At 44.5% G+C, this 25624-nt stretch overlaps 1 protein-coding gene across 1 annotated transcript in view; it reads right to left on the bottom strand.

The window, feature by feature from the left end:
• Window positions 1-22660, bottom strand: part of NEDD9 (neural precursor cell expressed, developmentally down-regulated 9) — a 57178-nt gene extending 34518 nt beyond the window's left edge. The window contains exon 1 of the mRNA XM_028737734.2: window positions 22454-22660. Within this exon, the coding sequence (XP_028593567.2) occupies window positions 22454-22465 (12 nt within the window). The 5' untranslated portion in view covers window positions 22466-22660. The remainder of the gene's footprint in view (window positions 1-22453) is intronic.
• Window positions 22661-25624: the final 2964 nt, after the last annotated feature.

The raw sequence follows: 25624 nt of genomic DNA, 5'->3' as shown, positions 1-25624 counted from the left end.
CCTGGGGCACAAGCCTGCGCAGGGTGCATGGAGGTCCTGGTCTGCCTAGACAACAAGATGCCCTCCTGGCCTTGATGATGTGGTTCGAAGTAAAGCAGAGCAATATGTCTGGCACAGATTGGCTGCAGAGTTGCTGAAAAGGGGCATACAAGATTTGTATTCCTGAGCCTTTTCTTCTTCCAAAGATGTCTCGCAAGGCAGTGGAGGTTTAGGATCAGAGCTTTCCTTCTCCTAGATGGGCTACCTTCCCAGGTTGAAAGGCCCCCAGCGACATTATCTTGATAGCCATGCAGCCCCACTGCTTCCTGAGCCACCATGGGATTAAGAGACACCCCTAGATCCTACAGAAAGGGCCATGTCAGCCTCATGTTTCAGGAGCTTGGGTTAACCCTGCCATGGGGAGGAGCTTTAGACCAGGTTCTCCCTGCATGGTCAGGCTTCTCAGGAAGGAGCTGTGCACCACTCAAGGTTCCCATCCCACCAGAGTAATGCAAGCACTGGGCCTAGCTCTGCATCCACCATTACAGAGCAGCACCCCGGCTCTGCATATGGCTCTGCAACTTCATAACATGAGCCAACCCATACCTCTTTTTAAAAATATGCCGTTTCCATTCACAGACAAAACATGCTTTGCCTGTCTCTCGCTCTCTTTCTTTCTGTATACATGGCTGTCTGGCACATTCGGTACTGAAGCTGTCAGCCAAACTAGGCAGTCAGTGGGAAGCAGACAAGCTGTATAGGCTGTCATTCTTGGATGCCTTCACAAAGGCCCAGAACGCTTTACTTCTTGGCTCACGTGGCCCTAAGCAAAGCACGCTGGCAGCCATTAGACTGCCCAGTCCTCTGTACTCCAGAGGAGCCAGATAGCTGTAGATGAATTGCAAGAGTTCTCTTCTCTCTGAGGAAAATGTATACGTAGTGCAAAAAACACATAGACATAGCAACGAATGGTTACAGCCCATCCTAAACAAGCTGATGGTTGGTGGCTTCTGGAAAGTCATTTTAACAGCAGACAGTTTATACGAAGGAGAAAGCAGTTTTCCTTTTCGGAAAAAGCCAAACTTTGACAGCAGAGGATGAAGCTCCAGTCTCTCCCCGCCTCAAACACAAATCAGTACTAGTTTCTAACAGTACTAGAAGGATTTATTATTTACTCATTCAAACAAGGGCAGGGAGTGGATTTGCGAAGTAATTTTTTTAAAGTTCAATGTATCTTAAAATAAGGTACTACATGGTTGATTACCATGCTGAAAATGAATAAAGTCAAGTCAATCTGGAATGACTGTATGAGCCTCAAACATAGATTTATTTATTTATTTATTTATTTTTAAAAAACCAACAACCTGCATTCCTGTTGCCTTTAATTAATAAGTATTCTTATTTGAAGGTGAAATTATGCTGATTTGATGAGCCAGGGGAGAGAAAGCTTGAGAGAGCACCACAAATAACAGAATACTGTTATGTTCTAAGTAGGGCTGTCAGCTAATTAAGAGATTTTAATCAGACTTTTCACTAATAACATAGCTACATTTAAATAAATTTGCATATTACCAAAATATCAACACAGCTGTCTTCTTGAGAAGGGTAAGAGGCTATGTTCAAGATTAAATGCTTTATTCACTATTGCAAGAACCAGAACCAAAGATAGTATAGAACAACTAAGTTGGTTTATCTTTACACTCATACTACTACGGATTAAAATATGTTCTCTCAACAAATGAAAACTGGACCCCTTGGACTACTCAACAAAAGCTCAACTAATATGGTCAATTGAAGCTTGCCAGCCAAAAAGTCCCAATTCTTTGTTATTAGGTTTATCAGTAGGATACAAGGCAAAATGAATACAGAAGAATGAATCAACACAAATTAACAAGGATCATATCCAGCTTTGAGACAAACACATATGACCAAATAAAGATGCTATCATGTGAGTTAAACAGGACTGTATAAGCAGATAAAAATGTATTTAGCCAAATCTGTCTTTCCAAAAAGACTGGCGGACTGGGAAGAGATGAGCCACGATTAATATGTGATAAAGGAACACCCCGTTGCATAGAAGGTATCAGGTGAGAGCATAGCCTGGCAAGTCTGATTCTCTAGGAGGGCTAGCTATCACAGATGAGGGACCCCTGACAATCTGCCATGCTGGCTAGAACAGATGGGAATTTCAGTCCAACAACATTTGGAAGGCAACTGCTTCCCCACCCCTGTGCTAGGGGGTATCTATTTACACCTGTGTAGCAACCAAATTCACACCCAAAGCATAGATCTGCTCTATGATAATTGTTACTTGAAAACCTACTCAACTGTTGAAATCTTTCTCTTTTTCAAAGTTCTACCCTCGGCCAGATGTATATATAGCACACCACTTTCTCCTGCCTGCATCTTATGAGGAGGTGCTACAGCCAGTTAAAGCACCAAGCCTAACTACCTTTGGCTTATCCAAAACCTAACATGCCAGGTCTCTGATTTACAGCTGGGTGAACAGGAAGCAAACATTTAGTTTGAGTAGTCAAGCAGAACCATTCAGGTTCCCAGCTTTTAATTAGAACAAATGCACCGAAGACAGAAGGGGGGGGGGATAAGACAAAACGTCAGTAATAATTTTGGGTGCCAGGAAAAAAGACCCACAAATGCCAATAAACAGGAATCAATAAGAGTCTTCCCTCTTTTCCTTTGACCAGGACTTGGCCATTGAGCTAAAATGGCCTCAGTTTGCTGGACTGGTTTACCAGGCACCACAATCTGAGAGCCACTGTTCCCATGAAATGTTAAAGATGCTCAAAATGAATGCAAACATATATACTGGAACCTGAGTTTACCTTTTTCCTCCTCCCTCCCCACCGCTTTTTTCTTGCCTGTCATACATTTTAGATTATAAACCTGAGGGCAGGGACTGTCTTACACAGATCCAGGAGCCTTTTATCCTGCTAAAGAATGGGGTAAATAAAGAAAGTTACAAAAGTTTTTTTAAGTAAGCCCACAAGTTACTGGACTGCAGATGTTATTAGCTTGCTAGGAGGCGAGTCGTCTGTGCTGTACAGTTCTGTGTTGGACATGGAGTGTGTAGGGGAGAGCCCCCTCCTCTGCAGCAAGAATGGAAATGCAGAGTGCTAGTCCTTTTAACAGGCTACAAAGTGGACCAATGGAGGTGGGTGGGAAGGGGTCTCCCTCCCTGCCTCGCTGCCACCTTGCTGCAGCTTCTCACTAGCTGTGAATAAAGAAAGACTTCACTGTATCTGCAGCTCGCATAGAAACTAAGAGAACTAGTCAGGGATGGGGGATCCTGCCCGCTCACTCACCTGCATGGAATTCCTGGGTACCTGTGGCAAACAAGTGAGTTAAATACAAGAGGGACCGTTATTGGAAAAAACCACTTTCCCTCCATTTCCTCAGAACTGGTAGCACTGATCACTCACATGGCCAGTTATTTTGCATCATTCTGTGTGGGGCTCCCATCCTTTGAAGACTCTGTTTCTTTTAATGTTTAGGTTGCTACAATATACAATACAGGAAGATGCCTTATACAGTGGTACCTCGGGTTAAGAACTTAATTCATTCCGGAGGTCTGTTCTTAACCTGAAACTGTTCTTAACCTGAAGCACCACTTTAGCTAATGGGGCCTCCCGCTGCCGCCGGGCCGCCAGAGCATGATTTCTGTTCTCATCCTGAAGCAAAGTTCTTAACCTGGAGCACTATTTCTGGGTTAGCGGAGTCTGTAACCTGAAGCGTATGTAACCTGAAGCATCTGTAACCCGAGGTACCACTGTACTGAGTCAGGGCATTGTTCAAGCTAGATCAGTGCTGTTGACACTGGCCGGCAGCAGCTCCTCCCAGCCTTACCTGGCGAGGCCAAGGATTGAATTGGGGACCACAAAGCAGATGCTCTAACCACTGAGCTGCAGCTCTCTTCCAACCTTCATGCTAATCTCAGCATACTCCTCCATGAAACGACACCATGATGTGGGTTGTTAGCCCACAAAAGTAGCTATATAAAAACAGGAGCCTGCTATTTTTTAAAAAATTACTCATTAAAATAAAAATCAGGGCAAGGAGATGAAAGAAACATTCAAGAGGGATATGAAGTGACAGCTTTAAAATGCCAAAGGGAAAGAGGCCAGGCAGAGGCAGGGGTGGGAACACAGGGAGTATTCCATCCGGCCTCATAAAGTAAACAGGGCGAATGACGTCCATTGCAAGACAGTGGTAGGTGGGTGGGTGCGCAGCCATGGAGCAAACAGAGAGATGATAACTAATGCAGCACCATGAGATTGTGTACAATGGCTTCTTTAAAGGCTAACAAAACTGGCCACAAAAAAACCCAAAAAACTAGCACCCTTCATCTGCCTCTCCCCCAGACAACAATTATTCATCAGAAAACAACTTAAGCATCCATTCTTTCACCAGAATCTTTTTGTCATAGCAGGAGGCGGGGGAAAGGATCCCAGGCACGTACACTTGTGTACACTGAGCTATCATATACCAGAATGATTAACTTTTCTTTCTCTGCCCCCGCCTCCCCAACTACTGCCACCTACGTACACAGAGAGTTTATTATTATAGCTACCAAGGAAACGATCACCTCTGAGTAAAGGAGAAATGCCTGCTCGTTTCTATTAGGAGCCGTTTCTAAACTACCCTAAACGGGTCATCCAATTATCTCACTCATGTTTAGACAGTAACAGGAAAAAGGAGGGAGGAGCAGTAAGAGCTCAAACAAAAAAAGGATGATGTAATCCTCTCAAGCAGAAGCTTAAGCAAGTGACTAATTTCCCAAGATTATTATTAATAATAATAATTTAAAGGCAGAAAGAATGGTCTGTGTGTAATACCGTTTGCCTCCCTTTCTCCATATGCATGGCTTTAAGTCCAAAGGAATTGGCAGTCTGAGGGCCGCAGTCCTTTCATGAGTAACCTGCTAGGGGCCAGTGATGATAGCAGCAGATACGACTCTTTGCATTGTAAAATGGTGACATTCCAGCCACACAAAACCCAGTTGTTGTTGTTGTTGTTTTCTAAACACACACACACTGCCCAAGTTCCTCAGAGTGCTGTACAGTGATACCTCAGGTCACATATGCTTCAGGTTACATACACTTCAGATTACAGACTCTGCTAACCCAGAAATAGTACCTTTGCTTCAGGATGAGAACAGAAATTGTGCTCCGGCAGCGCGGCAGCAGCAGGAGGCCCCATTAGCTAAAGTGGTGCTTCAGGTTAAGAACAGTTTCAGGTTAAGAACAGACCTCCAGAACGAATTAAGTTCTTAACCCGAGGTACCACTGTATGTAGTTTTCTCTCCTCATTTCATCCTCACAACCACCCTGTGAGGTAGGCTAGGCATAGAGAGAATGAGTGGCATAGTATCCCCTAATGAACTTGATTGAAGAACTGAGGTCTGATTCTCAACACAGCAAATAAGAACAACCTCATGGTGAGCCAGCAAGGAAGCTTTAATAAGTTACGAGAGTTCCTCCCACCAGTGCACCACCGGCCCATTAAACCTTGTGAGCTAGTAACTTGCGTGGACTTGACACAGACAGGAGGAGGCGAAAACGCCCCAAGTCATAAAGCAGGGACAGGGTATCAGCAGAAAGAAGCACATGCTGTGTTGTGGAGGCTGACAATGGACATCTCTAGTTGGGAATCTGGCAGACAGTTCTGTGTCGGTTCTTTTTTATCTTCCGCTTCCCTCATCCCCCATCCCTGGAATAAAGTGCCTATTGTATTGTACTGTCAAGGAGGAAAACTACTGAAGCATTGTGTGTCACAAATCTGTGGAAAGCAGGAGATTCTGTGAGAACCAGAGCTGGGCAGATCCCGCCACAGATAGAAACATTATGGCTTTAGAATCTTTTGATTTTTGTTTGTTTGCTTAAAGGATGCAGACGATTGTTCTGTTCTGGTGCTCTCTGGCAGCTTTAAAAACTCATGCAAGCATCATGGCAGCAGCTTAAGAGCACTGGACTGGGAGATCAGGGTTCAAATCCCTGCTGAACCACAAAGCTCACTGGGTGACCTTAGGCCAGTCACTGTCTCTTAACCTAACCCACCTCCCCTTCTGTCGACAGACAGGAAGTCCACAGGATCCTGTGACCCCCTTCAGCTGCCATTTGTGGGAGCTGAGGATTGTTCCTTGAGCTGCCTTAGTCACAGAAATATTAAACAGGGTGGTTATTATACAAGAGGGTTATGGGATGGGCTTCCAACCTGATGATTTTTTTTATATATTTAAAGAAAATGAAACAGCTTCTAGAAAGTGGTTTGCCACAACAGTATTGAGATTAAGCTCACTTCCCCATCGAAGCTTACTGTGAATTTAGTGCTACTCAAACATGAAAGTTTTTCACATTGTCCGCACAATATCGCACACATCAAAACGTCCCTCGATTTCCCACCCCCTCCCTTTAAGCCAGATTTCTCAGTTCCACATTTTTAATTTTACTTAAGTGGATTTTCCATGGAAATGGTAAATCCAGATTGAATTTGCAGATTGGGATGGCATTTTGATGAAGACAGTATTTGTGGACAGGACAAAACAAACACCTTGTTTGAGCAGTGCCCTAAATCTCAATGTTGTTGCAGGATGGCATTTTGATCACGTAAATGCTGAGCTAAAATTGACTGCAGGAGCTGCACCAAGATCAAGCTTTGCTGATGTGTCTTTACTTAGAGCTATGAGACACTTGCAAAGTACAAACCTAAGAAGCCAGTGTGTTCGTCATTACTCTTGTAACCCTCAGGCAAAACACAACCATTATCACAGAAGGCCAAACGTTCATATCAAGTACAAACCGTTCTCAAAGAGTTTCGTGAGGGGAGATGGGAGGGATCTCTTTGCAGAACACTTTGACCAACAATAATTCCACCAGTGTGCTTTATTTGGCAGTCAGATATTCCACCCCCCACCAAAAAACTGGATGATGTGTTTTTAATGCAAATAAAGAGTGATGGCTTCCCAGCCTTGGCAGGAGCCATGAGAAGGTGCTGAGTTCTGAATGCCCGGCCACTTCATTCCTGTGCATCTCCAGGGCAGAGGCTGCCAGTCACTGAGCCCACTAGACCTGCCAAGTTGTCTGGAAGCAGCAGAGTGTGGAAAAATGTTGGCCCGGGCAGGAGAAAAGCAAGTCTCTCAATTCACTCTTCCAGCGAGCTGCCTGCCTTTGTTTCACTCTACATTACAAAGCGGGAGGATCTGAATATGCAGTGGTGAAGTTTATCAGCCTCAAACAATAGAAGTTTTTAAAAATGCACTCTTAACCATAATGCTCCCCCCCCCCTTTTAAAAAAAAGATTATTAAGGTCTTTTGCTTTAGGCGGGAAAATCATGCCAGTTGCATTTTCTCTTTTGGCACGACAACTCAGATTCACTTCCAAGATGAACCAGGCAATGCCAGTCTAATTTTAAAGGTGTGGCAGGCATATAGCCAATAGGTTTATAAGGTTCCAGATGTTTCACTCACTCTTCAAGACTGTGAGGCAGTCCAGGGATGACTGAGGCTTCATGAATGATCCTGCGAAAGCACGCCAACCCTTTTCTCTTACTCTAATTTATACTCTCTTTGCAGCAAAAAGATGGGGATCAGTTAGGAAACAGACAGATATTCTGGTTTCAGATATTCTGTATCTTTACTGCAGAAGGAACTGGTGACAAGACCTGCTGCTGCAGATCCTGTAAGACTCCAGACTTAATATTCTTACAGCTGGTCACCTCACAGAATCACAGAATTTTAGAAGGTATCACAGGGGTCATCAACCCCCTGCAATGCAGGAATCTTTTGCCCAATGCAGGGCTCGCATCCATGACCCTGATATTAACAGATTCATTTACATTAGATGGCATTACTTCACTTGCTTCAAAATGTGGCAATCCCTGTAGCAGCACATTTATTCCATCACATGGGATGGAGAAAACATGCAAGTCTGCCTTGGCCTCTTTCAAATATGGAGCTTACCACACTTGGGAATGCAATTTCATGGATGCACCTGTGGCAAGCCATTCCTGTGGAATATCCCTCCTTCTCCACTCCCCCAAAGAGAGGCCACACTGGGAAGGTTGACCTTGCCACAGCAGCACAAGAGAAGCACTGCATAGAAGCAGCTTGTCGCATGGAGCCCACACAAAGAAGTGCCACCACCCTGCAAGAATCAGGATGTTATTTGTGCAAACACTCAGGGCCAGATTTAACTAAGCCAGCATGCTGGTGGATGTCAATACAAGGGGTTCTACTAGAGCAATGGGGCTTCCCCTCCTCTCCTCCCCCTGTTTGCCCCCCATGCCAACTCACTCAGATTGCCTCTGGAGGGTGAGGAGAACTCCCAGAACAGCACATGGCAAGAGGAGAGGGGCTTCATTCCACCTGGCAAGCAGAAATGTTTGCCCTGATGGGAAGAGCGGAAGAGTGCATTGTTGAATTCCTCCCTTGGAATTTTATGGCTGTCCCTTCCAGCAGACCAGATGAATGCTCACCAAGGATCTTCGTTCTGAACAATGTCCATTAATTAACAACACATGCTAAGTGGTGCTAGTCTGGGTGAAGGTTGGGCTCTTGGCTTGTTTGTTTGCCTACAGGATTGTTATTCATTTAAAAGGCCTGTGAACAAGCTTTACAAAACCCAAAACAGATTTCAGGGTGGAGTTGGATTTCATTTTTGCTGCTTGCTTTCTCACACTGCTCTCTCTCTCTCTCTCTCTCTCTCTCACACACACACACACACACACACATACACACCAGCACATTCTACCCTGATCCTCACGCACATCTGAATGTACACATACTCAGAAATCCCAGGTCTCTATCAGAATATGCCCAAAGGTTGTGGCACAAGAGAAACAGTATTGTAATATCTAAAACACTATGCTTTTACCTGGGCTACCAAGTGCTGATAGGAGATGTCTGCTCCGATGCTTTGCTTTTGGCACACTATCCTCTGGCTTAGGTAGGTTAGGGTGCCAAAGGGCCGATGATCCTGCTGCAGACTTGAGGAATTTATGAGATCACCAGCCGACTGATTCTATGCAGCCTTGCTGTGAAGGAGGTGTCAGCTCATAAAGGCACATGACGGACAGCGCCCAGCGAGCAACACACGTTAGTACAACTCCAGATGAAGCAGTTATCGCAAGCAGGAGAGGCGCAACCAAGCTACCATATCACATTTCCAGAACTCCATGGGGCGCTCATTTCTTTTCCAGTGGAACATTAGCAGTGACGTGCCCTTACATATCCTTTGAAAGAGACAGACCCCACCCTCTGCCTCCCAGCTCAGACGAGCCAAGTGTTTGGAAACTCTACAAAGTCAAAGGATTTTGGTCATATATATATATATATATATATATATATATATAACCCCCCTCCCTCACCCTTTTCCTATAGAACTATCTATTTTAAAATAATTCTTAAACTGGAAGGGGTCTTGCTTTTAAAGACCACACCATCATTTCTGTACATGAAGGAAAACTACAAAACCAAAGGGATGGTAGCAGAAGGCAGAGAACCAAGCAAAGCAAGGATTATCTCACTAGGATTTAAATACTACCATGCCAAAAACCCAGAAGTGTGTGGTGGAAAAGCTAACTTCATTCCCTTGGGCAAACCAGGAAATTCCTTGTGAAAGGAGACTGGCTGTTGGGTGCTAGAAGGCAAAAAGCTGAGTGGGGGGGGGGGGATGTGGGCATGAGAGAAACAAAAGAGGTAAGAACCCACTGCTGTGGGTTGAAACTGCCCACACTGTCTTTTTCCCATATAAGCAATCTAGAATAAAATTCCCATAACATATTGGGGGTGGGAGAACCAGCAGCTACTCCATAATAGTACTCAATAGCTTGACTCAAGTTGCCAGGGTCAAGGTTTTTGTATTAATTCCAACTTGGGTCCATGATATCTCAGGGGCTGCTTGATCTCTTATATCCCTGCCTGATCACTGAAATCTTCAGGAGAGCTACTGTTAGTGGTTACCTGGCTCAGATGCATGACTTCTATCTACCAGGAGTCATATCCATTAATTTCAATGGATCTACTCCAAGTATGACTAATGATGGATCCAATACATTGCTTTAAAACAGTGGTGTCCAAACTTTTTTCAAAGAGGGCCAGATTTGATGACGTGAAGGGCCATGAAGGCCGACCAAAGTTATTGACCTTTTTTTAGGGTTGAAGTTGTTGGGGGTTTTGTAGGATTTTACCCCAGGAAATAAACTGCCACAGGGGCCAGATTAAACCAACCGGTGGACTGGATTAGCCCCCCCCCCCCAAACAGACTTTGGACAGTGCAATAGAGATGGGAGGCATAATTTGGACCTTAACTTTTAACATGTAAATATGTTATCCGGCATCGTAGTACTCAATGCTATAAAAAAGACTGATCAGACCAAAGCCGAACAAAACAAAGGGAAGCCCATTCTCATCCCCATTATGCCTGTGAAACGTAATTACTTAAGATCGGACTACTTTAAATGGAAGGAGCTTCCACACAACTTTTAAACTAGAATGGAAAACCTCCAGCTACTAGAGCTGGGTTGAGAGTAGGATCCCTTCAGTATAGTCTTGTTAAGAGTAGCAATATGTGAAAACTCCACAGTCATTTTAACTCTATAAAGAATTAGCTGGTGAAAAGACTGAAGGCACAAACCCAGACTCTACTATTACAAATTACAATGCCAAAGACTTTTTCTACGTACACAGTTTGTTTGAACCTGTAGATTAAACATCAATTCTCCATGGTTCTTAAAAAAATAATAATGAAGTGAGCTAGATGGCATTCAGTGGGAAACAAGACTTTATTCCCACGATTTGTAAGCATTCCTCAAAGGCTATTGTCTCTGTACATGTCACAGGGTTTCCCGCTGAAATTTCAACTTCCTAGTCAATGGGGCACATCTTAAGAAGGGCCTCTTAATATGCCAACTACATTCATGCAGACTAAATCCATTCTTAGTTCTCCCCTTCTTTTGGAGCATACTAATCCAGCCTGGTTGTATGAATGAATGGATGAATGAATGGGTGTAAAAACACAAACTTCAAACAGCAGGAGTTGGCCTTGTCCCCTTTGAGACTAAAAAGTTGGGTCATTTTCACCAACTGTACAGAAACTATGTTTCTCAACGGAAATGTTTCTTCTCATTTTTAATTATTTTCTTTAGGGCAAGGAATAAACACTTAAAAATGGACAAGAATTTCCACTATTATTCAGAATAAAGAAGCAGAAAGAAAATAGTTGTTTTAAAAGAACAGTATGAGCTGTCAGAGACAAACTGGCCCAAGATAAATGGCATCACATTTTGGCTTAGAGGATGCATAAATCTAGATTTTTGTAACTGGCAGAAATTGTTCTGTATGATACACATAATGTTCTCACTGCTGATTGGTAGATTACCTGTGCTGTAACATACCGTAAATCTCTCCTTATTACCAGAACAATTCATTGATGCATTTAAATACTTCACTTTGTAAGTCTGATCTTTATGCTGTGGGGCTTACCAAAACTTTAATATCTATATCCTCCCATCCCTGCTGTCTTGCTCTGATCCAACTAAGGAGATCCACATGAATCTCGCTGAAAGCAATGCAAAACAGATATGTGGCCCCTGAACACAGATGCATATATTAAAGAGCATCTGCGCAACTGAACCAGCAAGTGATGCAAACACATATTTTTGAACAGTGGTCTCCTTACTTGGGTCAGGGAACCTGGCTGCATGGAGTCAGCTCCACCGACAGCCACTGAAGCCTCCCTGCTCGAGCCATGAAATACAGTGGTGCCCCGCAAGACGAATGCCTCGCAAGACGAAAAACTCGCTAGACGAAAGGGTTTTCCGTTTTTTGAGTCATTCCGCAAGACGAATTTCCCTATGGGCTTGCTTCGCAAGACGTTTCGTCTTGCGAGTTCTTGCGAGTTTGTTTCCTTTTTCTTAAAGCCGCTAAGCCGTTAATAGCCGCTAAGCCGCTAAGCTGCTAATAGCCATGCTTCGCAAGACGAAAAAACCGCAAGACGAAGAGACTCGCGGAACAGATTAATTTCGTCTTGCGAGGCACCACTGTATCTTGTTTGAATCCTGTATGAGAATTTGGCTCAGAGGTGCAAATACCTAACCATCCCTCCCTTTATGAGGAAACCCAAGTGACTGTGTAGGGCTTTCTCCTGCCAACATTCAGCGACATCAGCAATTCTGCACACAAGTACAGCTCTTGGTCCTTACCAGTTTTTCGAGAACTTGGGGTATTTTCCTCTCCAAGATGCCCAGATTTTCTTGCATATCTCAGGGGTCTCCTAGGTATGCAGAAACTCACTCCAATTCTCTCACTGAGCGTGTTTAGCTATACATGGGACATCTAGTGCAGTGTTTCCCAACCTTGTGCCTCCAGCTGTTTTTGGCCTACAATTCCCATCATCCCTTGCCACTGGTCTTGCTAGTCAGGGATGATGGGAGTTGTAGGCCAAAAACATCTGGAGGCACAAGGTTGGGAAACACTGATCTAGTGGACTAACAGAAGGAGCAATACATATTGCTGAATTCTAGCTAATCTGTGATTCAGAAGCAGATTCCCACTCCCGCTGGATTCAAAATGACTGGATTCAAAAATGACTCAGAACAAAGAATTATGAGACTCTGGTTCTGCTTAGTTCTTAAAAGTTCCCACACATACAGTGCATACAGTGTATCCAGTTTTATGGACAGATAAATGTGGTCACTGGGCAGCTAGCTGATGGCACGCTTAGTTAGCATCACTGTCTTAAGATGGCAACCAACACAATTCTCTGCAAAACACCATTGCCTCTGTTGCCACCAACACTGTCCTTCTGGGTAGCAAATTCTACCCAGTTCTAGGTCAGTTTATATGTAACACCCAACGCTTATTACAAGATTACACAAGGTGGTGTGGGTTTGCAAAGCCTGAATCATGCAGAAAGTCATGCTAGATAAGGGGAGGAGAACCTGTGTGGACCTCCAGACTCCAACCCCCATCAGCCCCAGCCAGATGGTCAATGGTCAGGGATGGTGAGAATTCTAGCCAAGAAACATCTCAAGGGCTATATAGATGATGCCAACTGTTGCCTTCTGCCTGAAACACTCATTAATGCAGATAACTTTAGAGTGTCCAGCTTGGGTGTGAGAGAACAAAGTTCAGATCTCTGCTCTGAAATGAGGCTCTCAGAAGACAAGGCAAATCCCTATCACTTTCTTACCCAATTTGCCTCATGTGATTGCTTTATTGTGAGGCTAAAGTACAGCTGCTCTCTGAGATCCTTGGGACTGAAGTGAATCAAACAGATCTGTTTAAATAGCAAAACTCTCACTAGAAAAGGCAGTTTCCACTATAACGCCAGCTGATAATCCAAAAGGAGGGAAGCAACGAACATTTTCAAAACGTGCAGCCAAAATCCACAGAACTATAGTTGCTATGGAGTGGTAATTTCTGGTTCAGGCAGTGCACTTCTAGACATGCCTACGCAGAAGGAAGTCCTACTGAGTTCAGTGAGACTTACTCCTAAGTAAGTATGTACACGATTGCAGCCTTACAGTAAAATTAAAATGAATGTCTCAAACAAAAACAATTCATTAATAGTGTAGTTGAAAGTGCAGACAGTTCCTCGTGTAACCTTCATGAAAATAATAGCTCCTTTTTTAGACAAAGCTCCCTTCATTGTTCTCCAGGGCATCCAGATAAATGAGGATGTCCTGAAATTCTAATTTAAAATGTCCCACAGAATCTCTTTCGTTTGCATTTGTTCTCTTCACTCATGCTAAAATAGACTTCCCATAACATGCAGTGCATTCATCTTGCATCCACTTCATCAGGATGCAAGACTGTAACAGGAGACGGATAGCGTGCTGTATTTACAACAGACTACAAACAGTGACCAAGAGTGTCATTAATTATCTTTCCTCTCTTTGAGTCAACGCTGATGCAAAATAATATGTAGAGCCTTTAAAGTATCGGGTGACTATAGCTGCCCAAAGGCTGCTAGTTACCCATGCCTTGTGAAGTCAGAGGAATCTCTTTTATTAGTATTAAGATTTTACTGATCTCATTTACCACACTTTGTGCCGTGACATTCAGAGGGGAATGTCAGGAATAAACACAACCGCGGGGTTTGGGTCAGCAAAGTACATGCCACCACCCCTTTTTTTAACATAGCTTAATGCTCCAGGTCTTTCATTGCCTTGGTTACAGACAGCAAGCACTTATGGTTAGAAATACAGTAATCCTTCCCAGAGATACTGTTGTGTTTGCCTTGGCATGCCGACATTGTATTTACGACTCTGCTGCAGCCCAAATCGAAGGCCTCCCAGACCAATTTGCTCAGCTTTCTCCCTTTCCTACCAAGTACCTAAAAATAGATGATCAATACCTCAAGCTTTCTGCAGCAGCAACACATGCCCAACCCCTGCCTTGCATATTGTGAACAACCCGCCATTTCCCTAGGTTTGCTTCGGATGATCAGATAGCTAGCAAACCCCAGTGAACTCTAGGTAGGCGGGCCAAGTTCACTTGTACAGAGCTGTAAAAAGGTAGGCAGGATCATCAGTGGATCCATGCACATTTCAGCTTCCATATGTTCCTGTCCATGTAAAAACTGGAGGACAGAGTGACACTAAGCTACTTTTACCCTGCAACTGATAAATCAAGAAGAGATAGCTCAAGTGACATCATCATCGTTGTTGTTGTTGTTGTTGTTGTTGTTGTTGGGAGTGCTGAAAATTGAGGGTCTTTAGGTTGAAAGGTTGGAGTATAGCAACAGAGCTTGTACCGCACACGCAGAAAGTATAGATCCCCAGGTTCACTCCTTGACACCTCCAGCTAAGCAGAGATGGGAGGGCTAGGAAAAGGCTTCTTAAACAGTAGGCTGGTTTCTACACACATTCACACACCCCTCTCTGTCCTCCATTCAAGCCAGCAGGAGGTGTTATCAGAATCCAGGGATACTGGAGAAGAAGACAAATTAGGTCTGGTAGAGTTTTGAAGACCAGCAGAGAGGCCTGGCATTTGGCCCCCAGGCATTTGGCTCCTCACTCTTGGTCTACACTGACCAGCACTGACTCTCCAGAGCTTCACAGAGCAGGATTTCCTAGCAATACCAGCGACTGCGAATAAAAGTTGTCCCTTTCTCTCTTGGAAGATGCTGCAGGTCCACAGTTTGTCCTATGGCTGTCCATCATGGTCAAGCAGGAAGCACCTTCAGCACTATCCTGGGTTTGGATGACATGCTAAGCCAAACTGTGGATTAGCTGTTCGCCCTGCATAAACCTAAAAAACTCCAGCAGGGAAACAGTGAGTGCCACTTCCACCTTGGAAGAACCATGTTTGCAAGATCACTGTGGACCACACCCTGGATCAGCATAACACGCGGACCAGACCTTAGAGAGGCTTGGTAGGGCACAGTTTCAGAACTCCTCCTTGAAGCAAATACCCTGCACTTCCTAAAAATCACAGCGGTCAGGTCCTTGGTTGAAAAGCCATTCATTCTATAAAGTCCTCTTCTGCTTTGACCTTAAGGTCTGTTCACAGTACACTAGCAATGAACAGGGGTGGGGAGAGGGCTTGTAACAGGCGGGTGTTAATTACAGCAACAGGGCTATTTAAAACACTGATGATTTGAAGTCTTTTCAAAATCCCAATTTGTTATCTACAAATCACCTTTTAAACAAATGCTAATCCCTCCCTCTTCTCTAATGGGGCATTTTAAAAAAGAGACTCATTTACCTATTTCTTAACTGAAAGATGTACAGTGATATATTATTTCGTTTTTTTAAAAAAATATACCTGCAATTACTCGCTGCTATTAGTCATTTATTTCCAATTTCATGCCTACAGCTTGGTTGACTGAAATCTGTTTCAATACGATCATGGAATTTTAGAGTTGGAAAGAACCTTACAGGCCATCTAGCCCAGTCCCCCTGCTCCATACAAGAATCTGCAACCACAACAAGGGAGAAGAAATCATTTCCAGTCCAACGTCCTCATTCTGTTCCAGGCAACCAGTTGAACCATGTGCTAGTGGTGGACGGAGCCAGAGGCAAAGGCAGGTGGAGCAACACATGTAAATTTTACCTTTGAACAGTAGGCTAGTCTCTAAGAGACCTTATCAGAGTTCAAGGATGTGTTCCAGGTAGACAAAAAAACCTTGGGGTTTGAAGCAGTGCCAGTGAGGGGAGTAGCCTGGGGAGAGGGGGATGCCCTGGAAAACATTCCAAGGGCCAGAAAGAGATGTCTCAGGGGCCACATTTGCCTCCCTGGCATGAGGCTCCCCACCCCTGAATTAGAGCATCCCTGAGAGGCAGCCATCCTCTAGTGAAGGAGAGCTCACCACCTCACAAGGCCATTTGTCCCACTTCTGAGCAACTCTTACTGTCAGTTTCTCCTAATATTTAGCTGAAATCCGCTTCCTTGCCATCGCACACCCGCTGGATTCAGTCCTGCCCTCTGCCGCAAGCGAAAGCAAGCCTGCTTCATCTTCTGCATGATAGCCCTTCAGATATCATGTCTCTCCTTAACCTTCTCTTCTCCAGATTGCAATCTACCCAGCTTCTCCAACTCTTCCTCACAAGATGGACCACATCCCTCCAGCCTCTCTGGATGCAAGATTATATGTGCTCTCTGATTACTTTGCCATAGGCTATGCTATGAGCGTGGCCAAGGGGGGGAAGGGAAGGGCAGCTGTCCCCCAAGTCAATAAAAATACATGGCTAACTGAGGTTCTTCCCCCCCCCAACAAAAATCCTGGCTACACCCATGGGTTACGCGCCACTGCCAGTAGAGCTGTGCCAGCATCTCTAAGGCAACAGAAGAGTTGTTCTATTGTGGCATCCTTCTAAAGTGGCATATAGACACCCGTGGGAAATTTGTCGATCAGGCCATTTTGTTTAAGCTGAGAAGCAGCTGTGGTCAGGGATGTGGGGGTCCACACCCATAAACTGGCCCTCTGAGGCATTTCTCCTCAGCCAGTTTGCCATTTAAAGGAATTTGTGTGCAGGCCATTGAAGCTCGGGCTCTGCTGCCTTTCATTTGTTTCCTCTTCTGGCCAGACACTTTCTGGCAACTGCCCGTCCTGGTGGCTGCCTCTGTTTCTCGGAATGCAGAGCTCAGAGCCGCTTCCCAAGTTACAATTTTCTGCCTTGGGCCTCCGCCCACAAGTCACTCCCATCAGAAAAAATTATAGGGCAGGGAGGACTTATTTGCCAAGGTCTATGCACATCAGACTTTGGCACACAAAGGGGCATGGGGGAAAGGCTTGGGGAAATGAACAGATCTATTTCCAATGCTTCTGACAACTTGGGTCTTAACCAATGTGATGGCCTCTGAGGTGCTACAGCAAAGACCCTTTGTTGCCGCCGTGACAGAAGGAAGACGGCTAGCTCTCGTTATTTCAATGGGATGGAATGCTCTTGGGAATGAAGCTCAAACGTGGAAGGCGGTTCTCAACAGTGCAAACCTGGAAGTTAATTCTCCAGTGGTGCGACTAGGAAAATTGCTCCTGGGGAAGCTCAGCTGTGGTACCCAACTCTTATTATGCCTTACAGCAGGCACATCCAGGTAGATCGTGATCTATCGGTAGATCACTGGATGTCTGTGATAGATCACTGGCTCCCCCCAAAGAAGCCAAACGACTTTGGCTCCCAACAACTTTGACCTGAACCCCCAAAAATGGGGTAGATCACTGCCAGTTTTTAACTGTGAGTAGATCGCAGTCTCTTGGGAGTTGGCCACCCCTGCCTTACAGGATGGGTGGAGACTCTCAGGTGAACTGCATCCTTCCAGGCCTCTCTACCTGGCCCTAGAATACTCTCCAAATTTGCTTGGATTGAGTCCTAGAACTCTGATCATGCCTCCTCCTTGTCTGGATGGAGAATACAGAGGTAGAGGTAGGTGTGGGTGGGTGTACACACTGGGCTCCTTTGGGAAGAAAGGCAGGGTGTATAATTAATTAAGCTTTAATTAATTAATTAATTAATTAATTGAAGCTACCCTACTGCACAGAGGTAAAATTCACACTTGCTCTTCCATCCACTTTTGCCTCTGGCAACACCCACCATCGGCCCCTGGAAAGCTGTCCAGAAGAGAATGTGGCCCTTTGGCTGAAAAGGGTTCCCTACCCCCACATTACAAGTATTCAAACGTCTACTAGATTATACACGAAGTACAATGTATGGGAGTGGGGAGATTAATTCTGCTGCGTATCAAAGATGTTTCAAGATTTTGTTGGAAAGCATAATATACTCAGCTTATTGCTCAGCAGGTGAATCTTTGTAACATGCTCAGGCCAACTATCCATCTTATCAAGTTTCTATTTTTAAGTAGCAGCCAAATCAAAGCTTTGTTATTAGGAAAACAACAGTTGTTTATTGAAATAGTCGGCATTTATGTCACACAACAGTGGAAACTCTAGGATTACAATTCCAGGACATCAAAAAAGATGTAGGGAAATTGTTGGAACATGTGTATTCTTGCAAGCTGTAAAATGTATGCTTCAGAGAAGTGTCCAGATTTTGCCATTCAGAATGAATTTGAGGAAAGTGATTGGTAGCATGACTTGGATGACCAGCAATTTGATCCAGACCAACCTAATGAGCTCTATACCTGAGCAAGACTTTGAAGTCTTGCAGCCAAACCAATTCTCTATCCATTAAACCACAAGGGGTATTCATTTTGTTATGCAAACAAAAGCAAAAATAATAATAAATGACAGGACATAAAATAAGCAATATATTAGATGCTGGCTGTTTGCCTTGCTTTTAAGAAAGCCAATAGAAGTAGTTTTTCAAGTTACATCTACTTTGATAAACGGTTTTAAGTTTGTAGTAGTATTAGTGAAATCTATAGAATTACTCCAGGGTGAATGATTTGTGGACTTCAGCTTAAGAATGTTAGCCTTGGGTAAACTGTTTAAATAAATACTTCAGACTCCCTAAGAAATGTAAACAAACTAGTTTACCAGGAAGGTTTTATAGAGGCAAAAATCTTCTGGTTTTATGGTTTGCCTGCTTGCTGGCACAAAAGAGGTCTGCCCTGCTCCATCTAAGAGCATTACATAGTATTCAGTCAGTCAGTCAGTCATCTGAATTAAATTACTCAGTTCACATGCACTCAGTGTTTTGAAGGAGACTGCATCTATATATGAAACAGGATCGTCGCTTTTGGCAGTGCGGGAAGGATAAAAAAGGGATAACCAGAAATGTCAAGGTGATTTTATAATCCCAAAGGGATTACGGTGCAATTAAGGCAGAGTATCCCATACCCAGTTGAAGCCAACAGCAAAATGTTCCTTGATCTCAATAGCTGGGCAGGTACATGGGCCTCACATTTCCTTTCAAAACACTGTTTATAAGTGGGTGTATTTCTGAACTGAGGCTGGTTGAGATCCTGACAGCTTTCAAAGAGTAGCACTACGTCAGAGATCCTTCCTCCTTGCTCCCTGTATCTTCCATCCGTGCAATGGGAACTGAGGAAACGGCAGGATTGTTGGCAGCCACTAGGAATAGCCAATATATTTCTTCCAAAATTACTTGGAAGCCAATATTTGTAAGCCCCTTCCTTTTCTCCCAGAGTTGATACTACCTACTACCTGCCAGGTTCATACCTCAACAGAGGTTCTACTGCTGACCACCAGAACCTGCTACCTACTCATTTGCCCACTCACAATTCCACCTGCTCACTTTCCTGGGTGTTGATCCAGGACTGATCTGGGTTTCAGGGGCCTCTGGCAGACCCACTCCTCCATTTGTGAACCTTGGAAAGCTTTCCTAGCAGTGCCAGGCAGCGCTTCAAGCAGAGCTAGGCCTAAACACCCTTTAAATTTATCATCCTAGGTCTGGGGCATTGTGGGAAATGAAAATGGTAGCCAGATTCAACCATGTGACACTGCTCAGAGTGGCGGGCCATTTTGAAAAAATAATAATAGTGAAGGGAGGGAAACAAGGTAGATGCTGTCAGCTGCCCACCTATGCCAGGTGCTGCCACCAGCCCTGGATCTGGTTGCAAAGAAAGAGAGAATGAGCAAATCCTGGAGCTAGCACTGTGAGACATCTCTCAGGAAAAGAACTGCTGTCAGCACAGCCCTAAATTCAAGAAAGCTTTTAGTTGCCTTTCAAGATCTTCTGTCACAGCCTATCACTGTTTAACCCAAATCTTCTATAGCAATCCTAAACTTGGGCCCATCATTCATGAGATCTGGTTCTAAATTCCCCTACAGCATGTGGGAAATTCTGAGGAGGTTCATGTATACTATTACAGTTAAGGATTAGTGTACCTCCAGGCATGAATTATCATTATGACTATTTGCTACTCTATTTATTTTTGCATTCTAGAGGCTATAATCATAGGCTAGGACTAGCATGGAGCTTTGCATTGTACAGCCATATAGTAAGATCACCACTTGTGGCCAAATTAACTCACAACATTATAAATAGTTACAAACTTCGACTTGGAAGGTAAAGAACTTCCTTCACTCTTTTGGTTTCATGTTGACCTTGACAGGTTTCCTTTTTCTTGGCAGAGGAACAACCTTTCCTTCCCTCCCCCTCCCTTCTGAGTCCAACAAAACAAGATTGCAGTAGATGCTATTTGCTGATCTGATGCCCCAGGGTATTCTTGTACCAAGCACACATATTTTTAATCAGTATAGAGCTGTGACTGACTGCAAGGAGCCAATCACGAAAGCTCTGAAACAGAATTCCTTTAGAAAGAGCTCTGCAAAGTTCAATCTCTTTCCTAGTTTAACTTGAAAGAGTTTTCCTAGACCCCTGGGAGACGAAGGAATACAGGGGTCACTGCTACCAAATACTTGTCCAGATTGTTGCTCAGAGCTACCTAAAGAATTGTGCACAATGCACACATTCCCAAGTAAAGTCTTACTGATTTCGGTTGTCTTTACTCCCTTGTAAGCATGCACACAGGATCACAGCCCGAATGTGTGTTTCTAAGACGACTAGAATGAACTCTAGAAACTAAGCAAACTGGAAAGAGGGGAAAATGCAAGACAACAATTCATTCCAAGTGACTGAAATGTGCAGGATTCTGGCTACACATTTTTGTATTAATGGGCAACATCTCTGCAGCAGGAATCACATTAAATCAACATGTGAGCCCTCTTGCTAACAGTACAGATCTAGAATTTTATATTTCATCAAACTCTGTTTGCCCCATTTTGTAAAGCACTCATCCTTCAAAGTGTCCAAACTGGTGAACAACATGGGGACGGTCTCTTCTTATCCTCACAACTAGGCAGACATACAGGGACTGACCCACAGGCAGCCAGTGTGGTGATTGGTTAAGTAGAAGGAACTTGAACGCAGATCTCATTGGTCTACTGCACTAAGTTTTTAAAACTGGTTCTTTAACAGGAACTGAGATGCTTTCTACTTTATCAAAGCAATTCCATTACGTGATGGAAGGAAATCTTTTCAGATCTTCTGCATAGATTTGCATGCAAAATGGGGAGAAATCCAAGCCCAAGTCAACAGCTAAGCCTTATGCCGACATCTAAATATTTTCTATCCAGCCAACATAATCCCGATCTCATCCTGATTTCTGAAGGAAAGAAGAACAGGCTATCTTGCTTTGGTCACTCAGAGAAACTCTTTGATACACCTTTTCTGAAAACTATTTTTATCACTGACTGTAAACGACATCCTCTTCTCAGTTATCTATTATTCAATGCTGTCTCTGCTGGCAAAGGTTTAAATTGCTCCACAACAGTTTTCTTTTAACCCATTGCTTCACACACACACCCCAAAGGTACCCACACATATTTTTATCTCAAAAAGGATTTGAAGAGCTTCAAAAGGAGGTAATAAAATCTCAAGTGTCTCATTTACTTTGAAACATTAACTTTGAGGCTGCAGTCCTATACTCACCTGGGAGAAGGCCCACTGAACTCAATGGGTCTTACTTCCGAGTAGACATATGTATAGGGCTGCGCGGCTGTTTCGGTCTTTCTCCCTGAAAGGGCAGCCTTACTCTGGAGTAAGCGAGCGAGGCTGCTCTACAGTAAGGAGCTAGAGGAAGAGACAGCGTTAACTGTCTTGAAGATCAGCAGCGGATGAGAAAATACCGAGCTTGTCAGAGGCATAGTTGAGGCTGGTTAGAAGTTTTCAAACCGCAACAAAACTCTCCCCTCCAAAATACAAAATAAAAACTGGCTGCTAGCAAGGACTAAACGCAGTCACTCACTCGACTTTTTGTTTTTGCTTTTAAATTCAAGAGACCCACTGAACACAACTGAGACACCGCTGGAGAAGTTTGGAAAAGTTTCCCGACAGATCCTTAACTTTGGCTCGACCCTGAATCCAAGCACCGAGGCGGGTCAGGCTCGCGTCATTCCCCGCTCTGCCAATACATCTTCCCGAGCAGGAAAAGTACATGCACAACTTTTGCCCGTCCCACGCGCGTTTCCTGCCCCACGCACGAAAAAATGGTGGGCGAGCAAAGTTTTTCAAAGCAACCCATCTTCTTACCTTGTACTTCATTCTCGCAGGCCTGGGGCAGGGAGTGGAAGAGGCGCTCCCTTTTGGACAAGTCAGTCCCACCACCTTGAGCCCGGGCGGGTTTTATACTCCATTGACCGCCGCTTGCAATCGAAAACGAAATCAGCAGCCTGCCAGCTCCGGCCGCGGCGACGCTACTGCAGAGCTGCGTTTCGCCAGCGACTCTGAGCTCGCTGCTTTGCTCGCTCGCAGGCTAACCGCGGCGCTCATTTGCATAGTTTCCCGCTATTGGCTAGAGAGCCAGAAGCCCTGCGGAGGAGGGCAACGCCCCCTACGCGCCGCCTTCTGAATGAAATCTTCATGTAACACGTGTTGCTCCCGCCCGGAGTAAAACGTGGGAAAGGCGCTGAACGTTCTTCTTGTAAAATAGTCTCGCATCCTGGGCGTAGCTAAGGGGGGGGGGGCAGCTGCGGCAGCTGTTCTTCCCTCCCTTAATCAAGTGAAACAATTTTTGTTGTTGTTTAATCGTTTAGTCGTGTCCGACTCTTCGTGACCACATGGACCAGAGCACGCCAGGCACCTCTGTCCTCCACTACCTCCCGCAGTTTGGTCAAACTCATGCTGGTAACCTCGAAAACACTATCCAACCATCTCGTCCTCTGTCGCCCCCTTCTCCTTGTGCCCTCCATCTTTCCCAGCATCAGTGTCTTCTCCAGGGAGTCTTCTCTTCTCATGAGGTGGCCAAAGTACTGGAGCCTCAGCTTCACGATCTGTCCTTCCAGTGAGCACTCAGGGCTGATTTCCTTAAGAATGGATGCGTTTGATCTTGCAGTCCATGGGACTCTCAAGAGTCTTCTCCAGCACCATAATTCAAAAGCAATACACATACTTAACTGACCAATCAGGTCGGTTCTGCCCCCCAAAAGTCCTGCCCTCCAAAAGTCCTGACTACACCCATGTCTCAAATATAAGAGATGGGAGACCAAGTGAGGTCCGACACCGGATTCACTAAGAAACTTCTCACGACCCCCCATAGGCCCTGCGTGAAATCGGCATTTAGGACGAAAAGGGGTTCTTCTGTTATCTGCTGCTTCTGTTGTTCCCTATGAGATTTTGTCTCTTTATTTGCAACTTTTGTGGTGTTTGTCTGAATGTAACTGAAGGTAAAGGGACCCCTGACCATTAGGTCCAGTCGTGGCCGACTCTGGGGTTGCGGCGCTCATCTCGCTTTATTGGCCGAGGGAGCCGGCGTACAGCTTCCGGGTCATGTGGCCAGCATGACTAAGCCGCTTCTGGCGAACCAGAGCAGCGCACGGAAACGCCGTTTACCTTCCTGCCGGAGCGGTACCTATTTATCTACTTGCACTTTGACGTGCTTTCAAACTGCTAGGTTGGCAGGAGCAGGGACCGAGCAACGGGAGCTCACCCCGTCACGGGTATTCAAACCGCCGACCTTCTGATCGGCAAGTCCTAGGCTCTGTGGTTTAACCCACAGCGCCACCCGTGTCCCTTATTCCTGTATCTACAACACAGTAAAACATGTAAATTGGAAGAATCATAGCTGTCTTGTTGGACTACAATTCCCTGGCTGGGGGTGATGGGAGTTGAAGTCCAGCAACATATGGATTCTTCAAGTCACACTCACTCTCTTACACACTTTCTCTGCTTCGGTGGAGTCCACCACCACAAACTGGGATAAGTAGTCTGGTCTGCCAACCAGGGTTGATGTAAAGGCAGTGCTCCCACCAAACCTCTGAAATTTAAAATACAAGATAGCTTTGACATTCTTCTGAGAAGCCCATCCCATGTTCCCTGTGTAAATCACTCTCCTGACCCTGCATCCTTCCCCCCCCCCTTTCTTCATTATGTAATAATTTTTATTAAATTTTCTGTTTTACAATTTCAAATAAACATTTTACAAACCTTAAAATAACCAGTGACTTCCCTTCTCATCTTACCATGGTTCATTTTACATATCATGTGCATCCCTGCATATTTTACTACAACCATTCAAATCAATTTTCCACTTTTACATCCATCAAAAATTATTTACTCTGCTGCATTTATCTTAATACTGCCAGCGTTTTCAACTGTATACAGTTATTTTCCAGATATTCAATAAATGCTTTCCAATCTTCTTGCTCTCTTATTTTATATGTTAAATCTGCAAGTTGTGCATATTCTGTCAACTTAATTTGCCAATCCTCTTTAGTTGGGACCTCCTTCACTTTCCATTTTGGGGCTAACAAAACATGGGTCGCAGTTGTTATGTATTTGCATACATAAATAACCTTTTCTGACACCTGGGAATTTTAGTTTGGGTTCTCCCCAACAAAAGAACTCTGGGGTTTTTTTTTTGGGGGGGGGGTGTAATTTTAAACGTTTTTTTTTTCATTTATTATAAATCATTTCCCAATACCCTTCTACCTTTTTACATGCCCTCCTGACCCTGCATCCTGATTGGAAGAGAGAAAAAGGCCAGCCTCTTGCAGGAGTGACAGAGCTCAGCTCTGCAATCACTTGGACAGGTCCCATGGCATGAAAGACTATCCTCTTTGCCCACATAAAAATTCCAGCCTGACCAGGAAGCCTTCTTTATCTGTTTATTAAAAAAAATAAAAATACCCTGCTCTTCAGATGTGAAGCTTCCAGGGCAGCTTTCAATTAGCAATACATTATTATACAATGGTCTCTGCCCTCAAGCTTACAATCTAAAAGTTATGACACAAAAGGAACTGGGATTGGGATGAGGAGGGGGTGGGGGAAGGAAACCTAGGCACTAGTTCTTTGCCACTAAGTGTCAGCAGTAAACCAACCAGTGGTAAATCCCTTGGTGGTTCCCCAGCTAGTGCCCTCCGCCATTCCTCTGCATCCAACCAGTCCATGACACCAAGTTATTTTAATATAATAATAATAATTTATTATTTATACCCCGCACATCTGGTTGGGCCTCCCCAGCCACTCTGGGCGGCCCCCAACAAAATATCAACACACAGTAATGCATCGAACATTAAAAGCTTCCCTAAACAGGGCTGCCTTCAGATGTCTTCTAAAAGTCTGGTAGTTGTTCTCTTTGACCTCTGGTGGGAGGGCGTTCCACAGGGCGGGTGCCACTACCGAGAAGGCCCTCTGCCTGGTTCCCTCTGCCCAGTTTCCTATTTCTGCTTCTACTATGGTCAGTAGAAGGGGGTGGGTTGCTCT

The sequence above is a fragment of the Podarcis muralis genome, chromosome 8, assembly GCF_964188315.1.
Source record: "Podarcis muralis chromosome 8, rPodMur119.hap1.1, whole genome shotgun sequence".
NCBI classification, from domain to species: Eukaryota; Metazoa; Chordata; class Lepidosauria; order Squamata; family Lacertidae; genus Podarcis; species Podarcis muralis.
The sequence above is the reverse complement of the archived record's forward strand: the minus strand, read 5'-3'. Positions and strand labels throughout refer to the sequence as shown.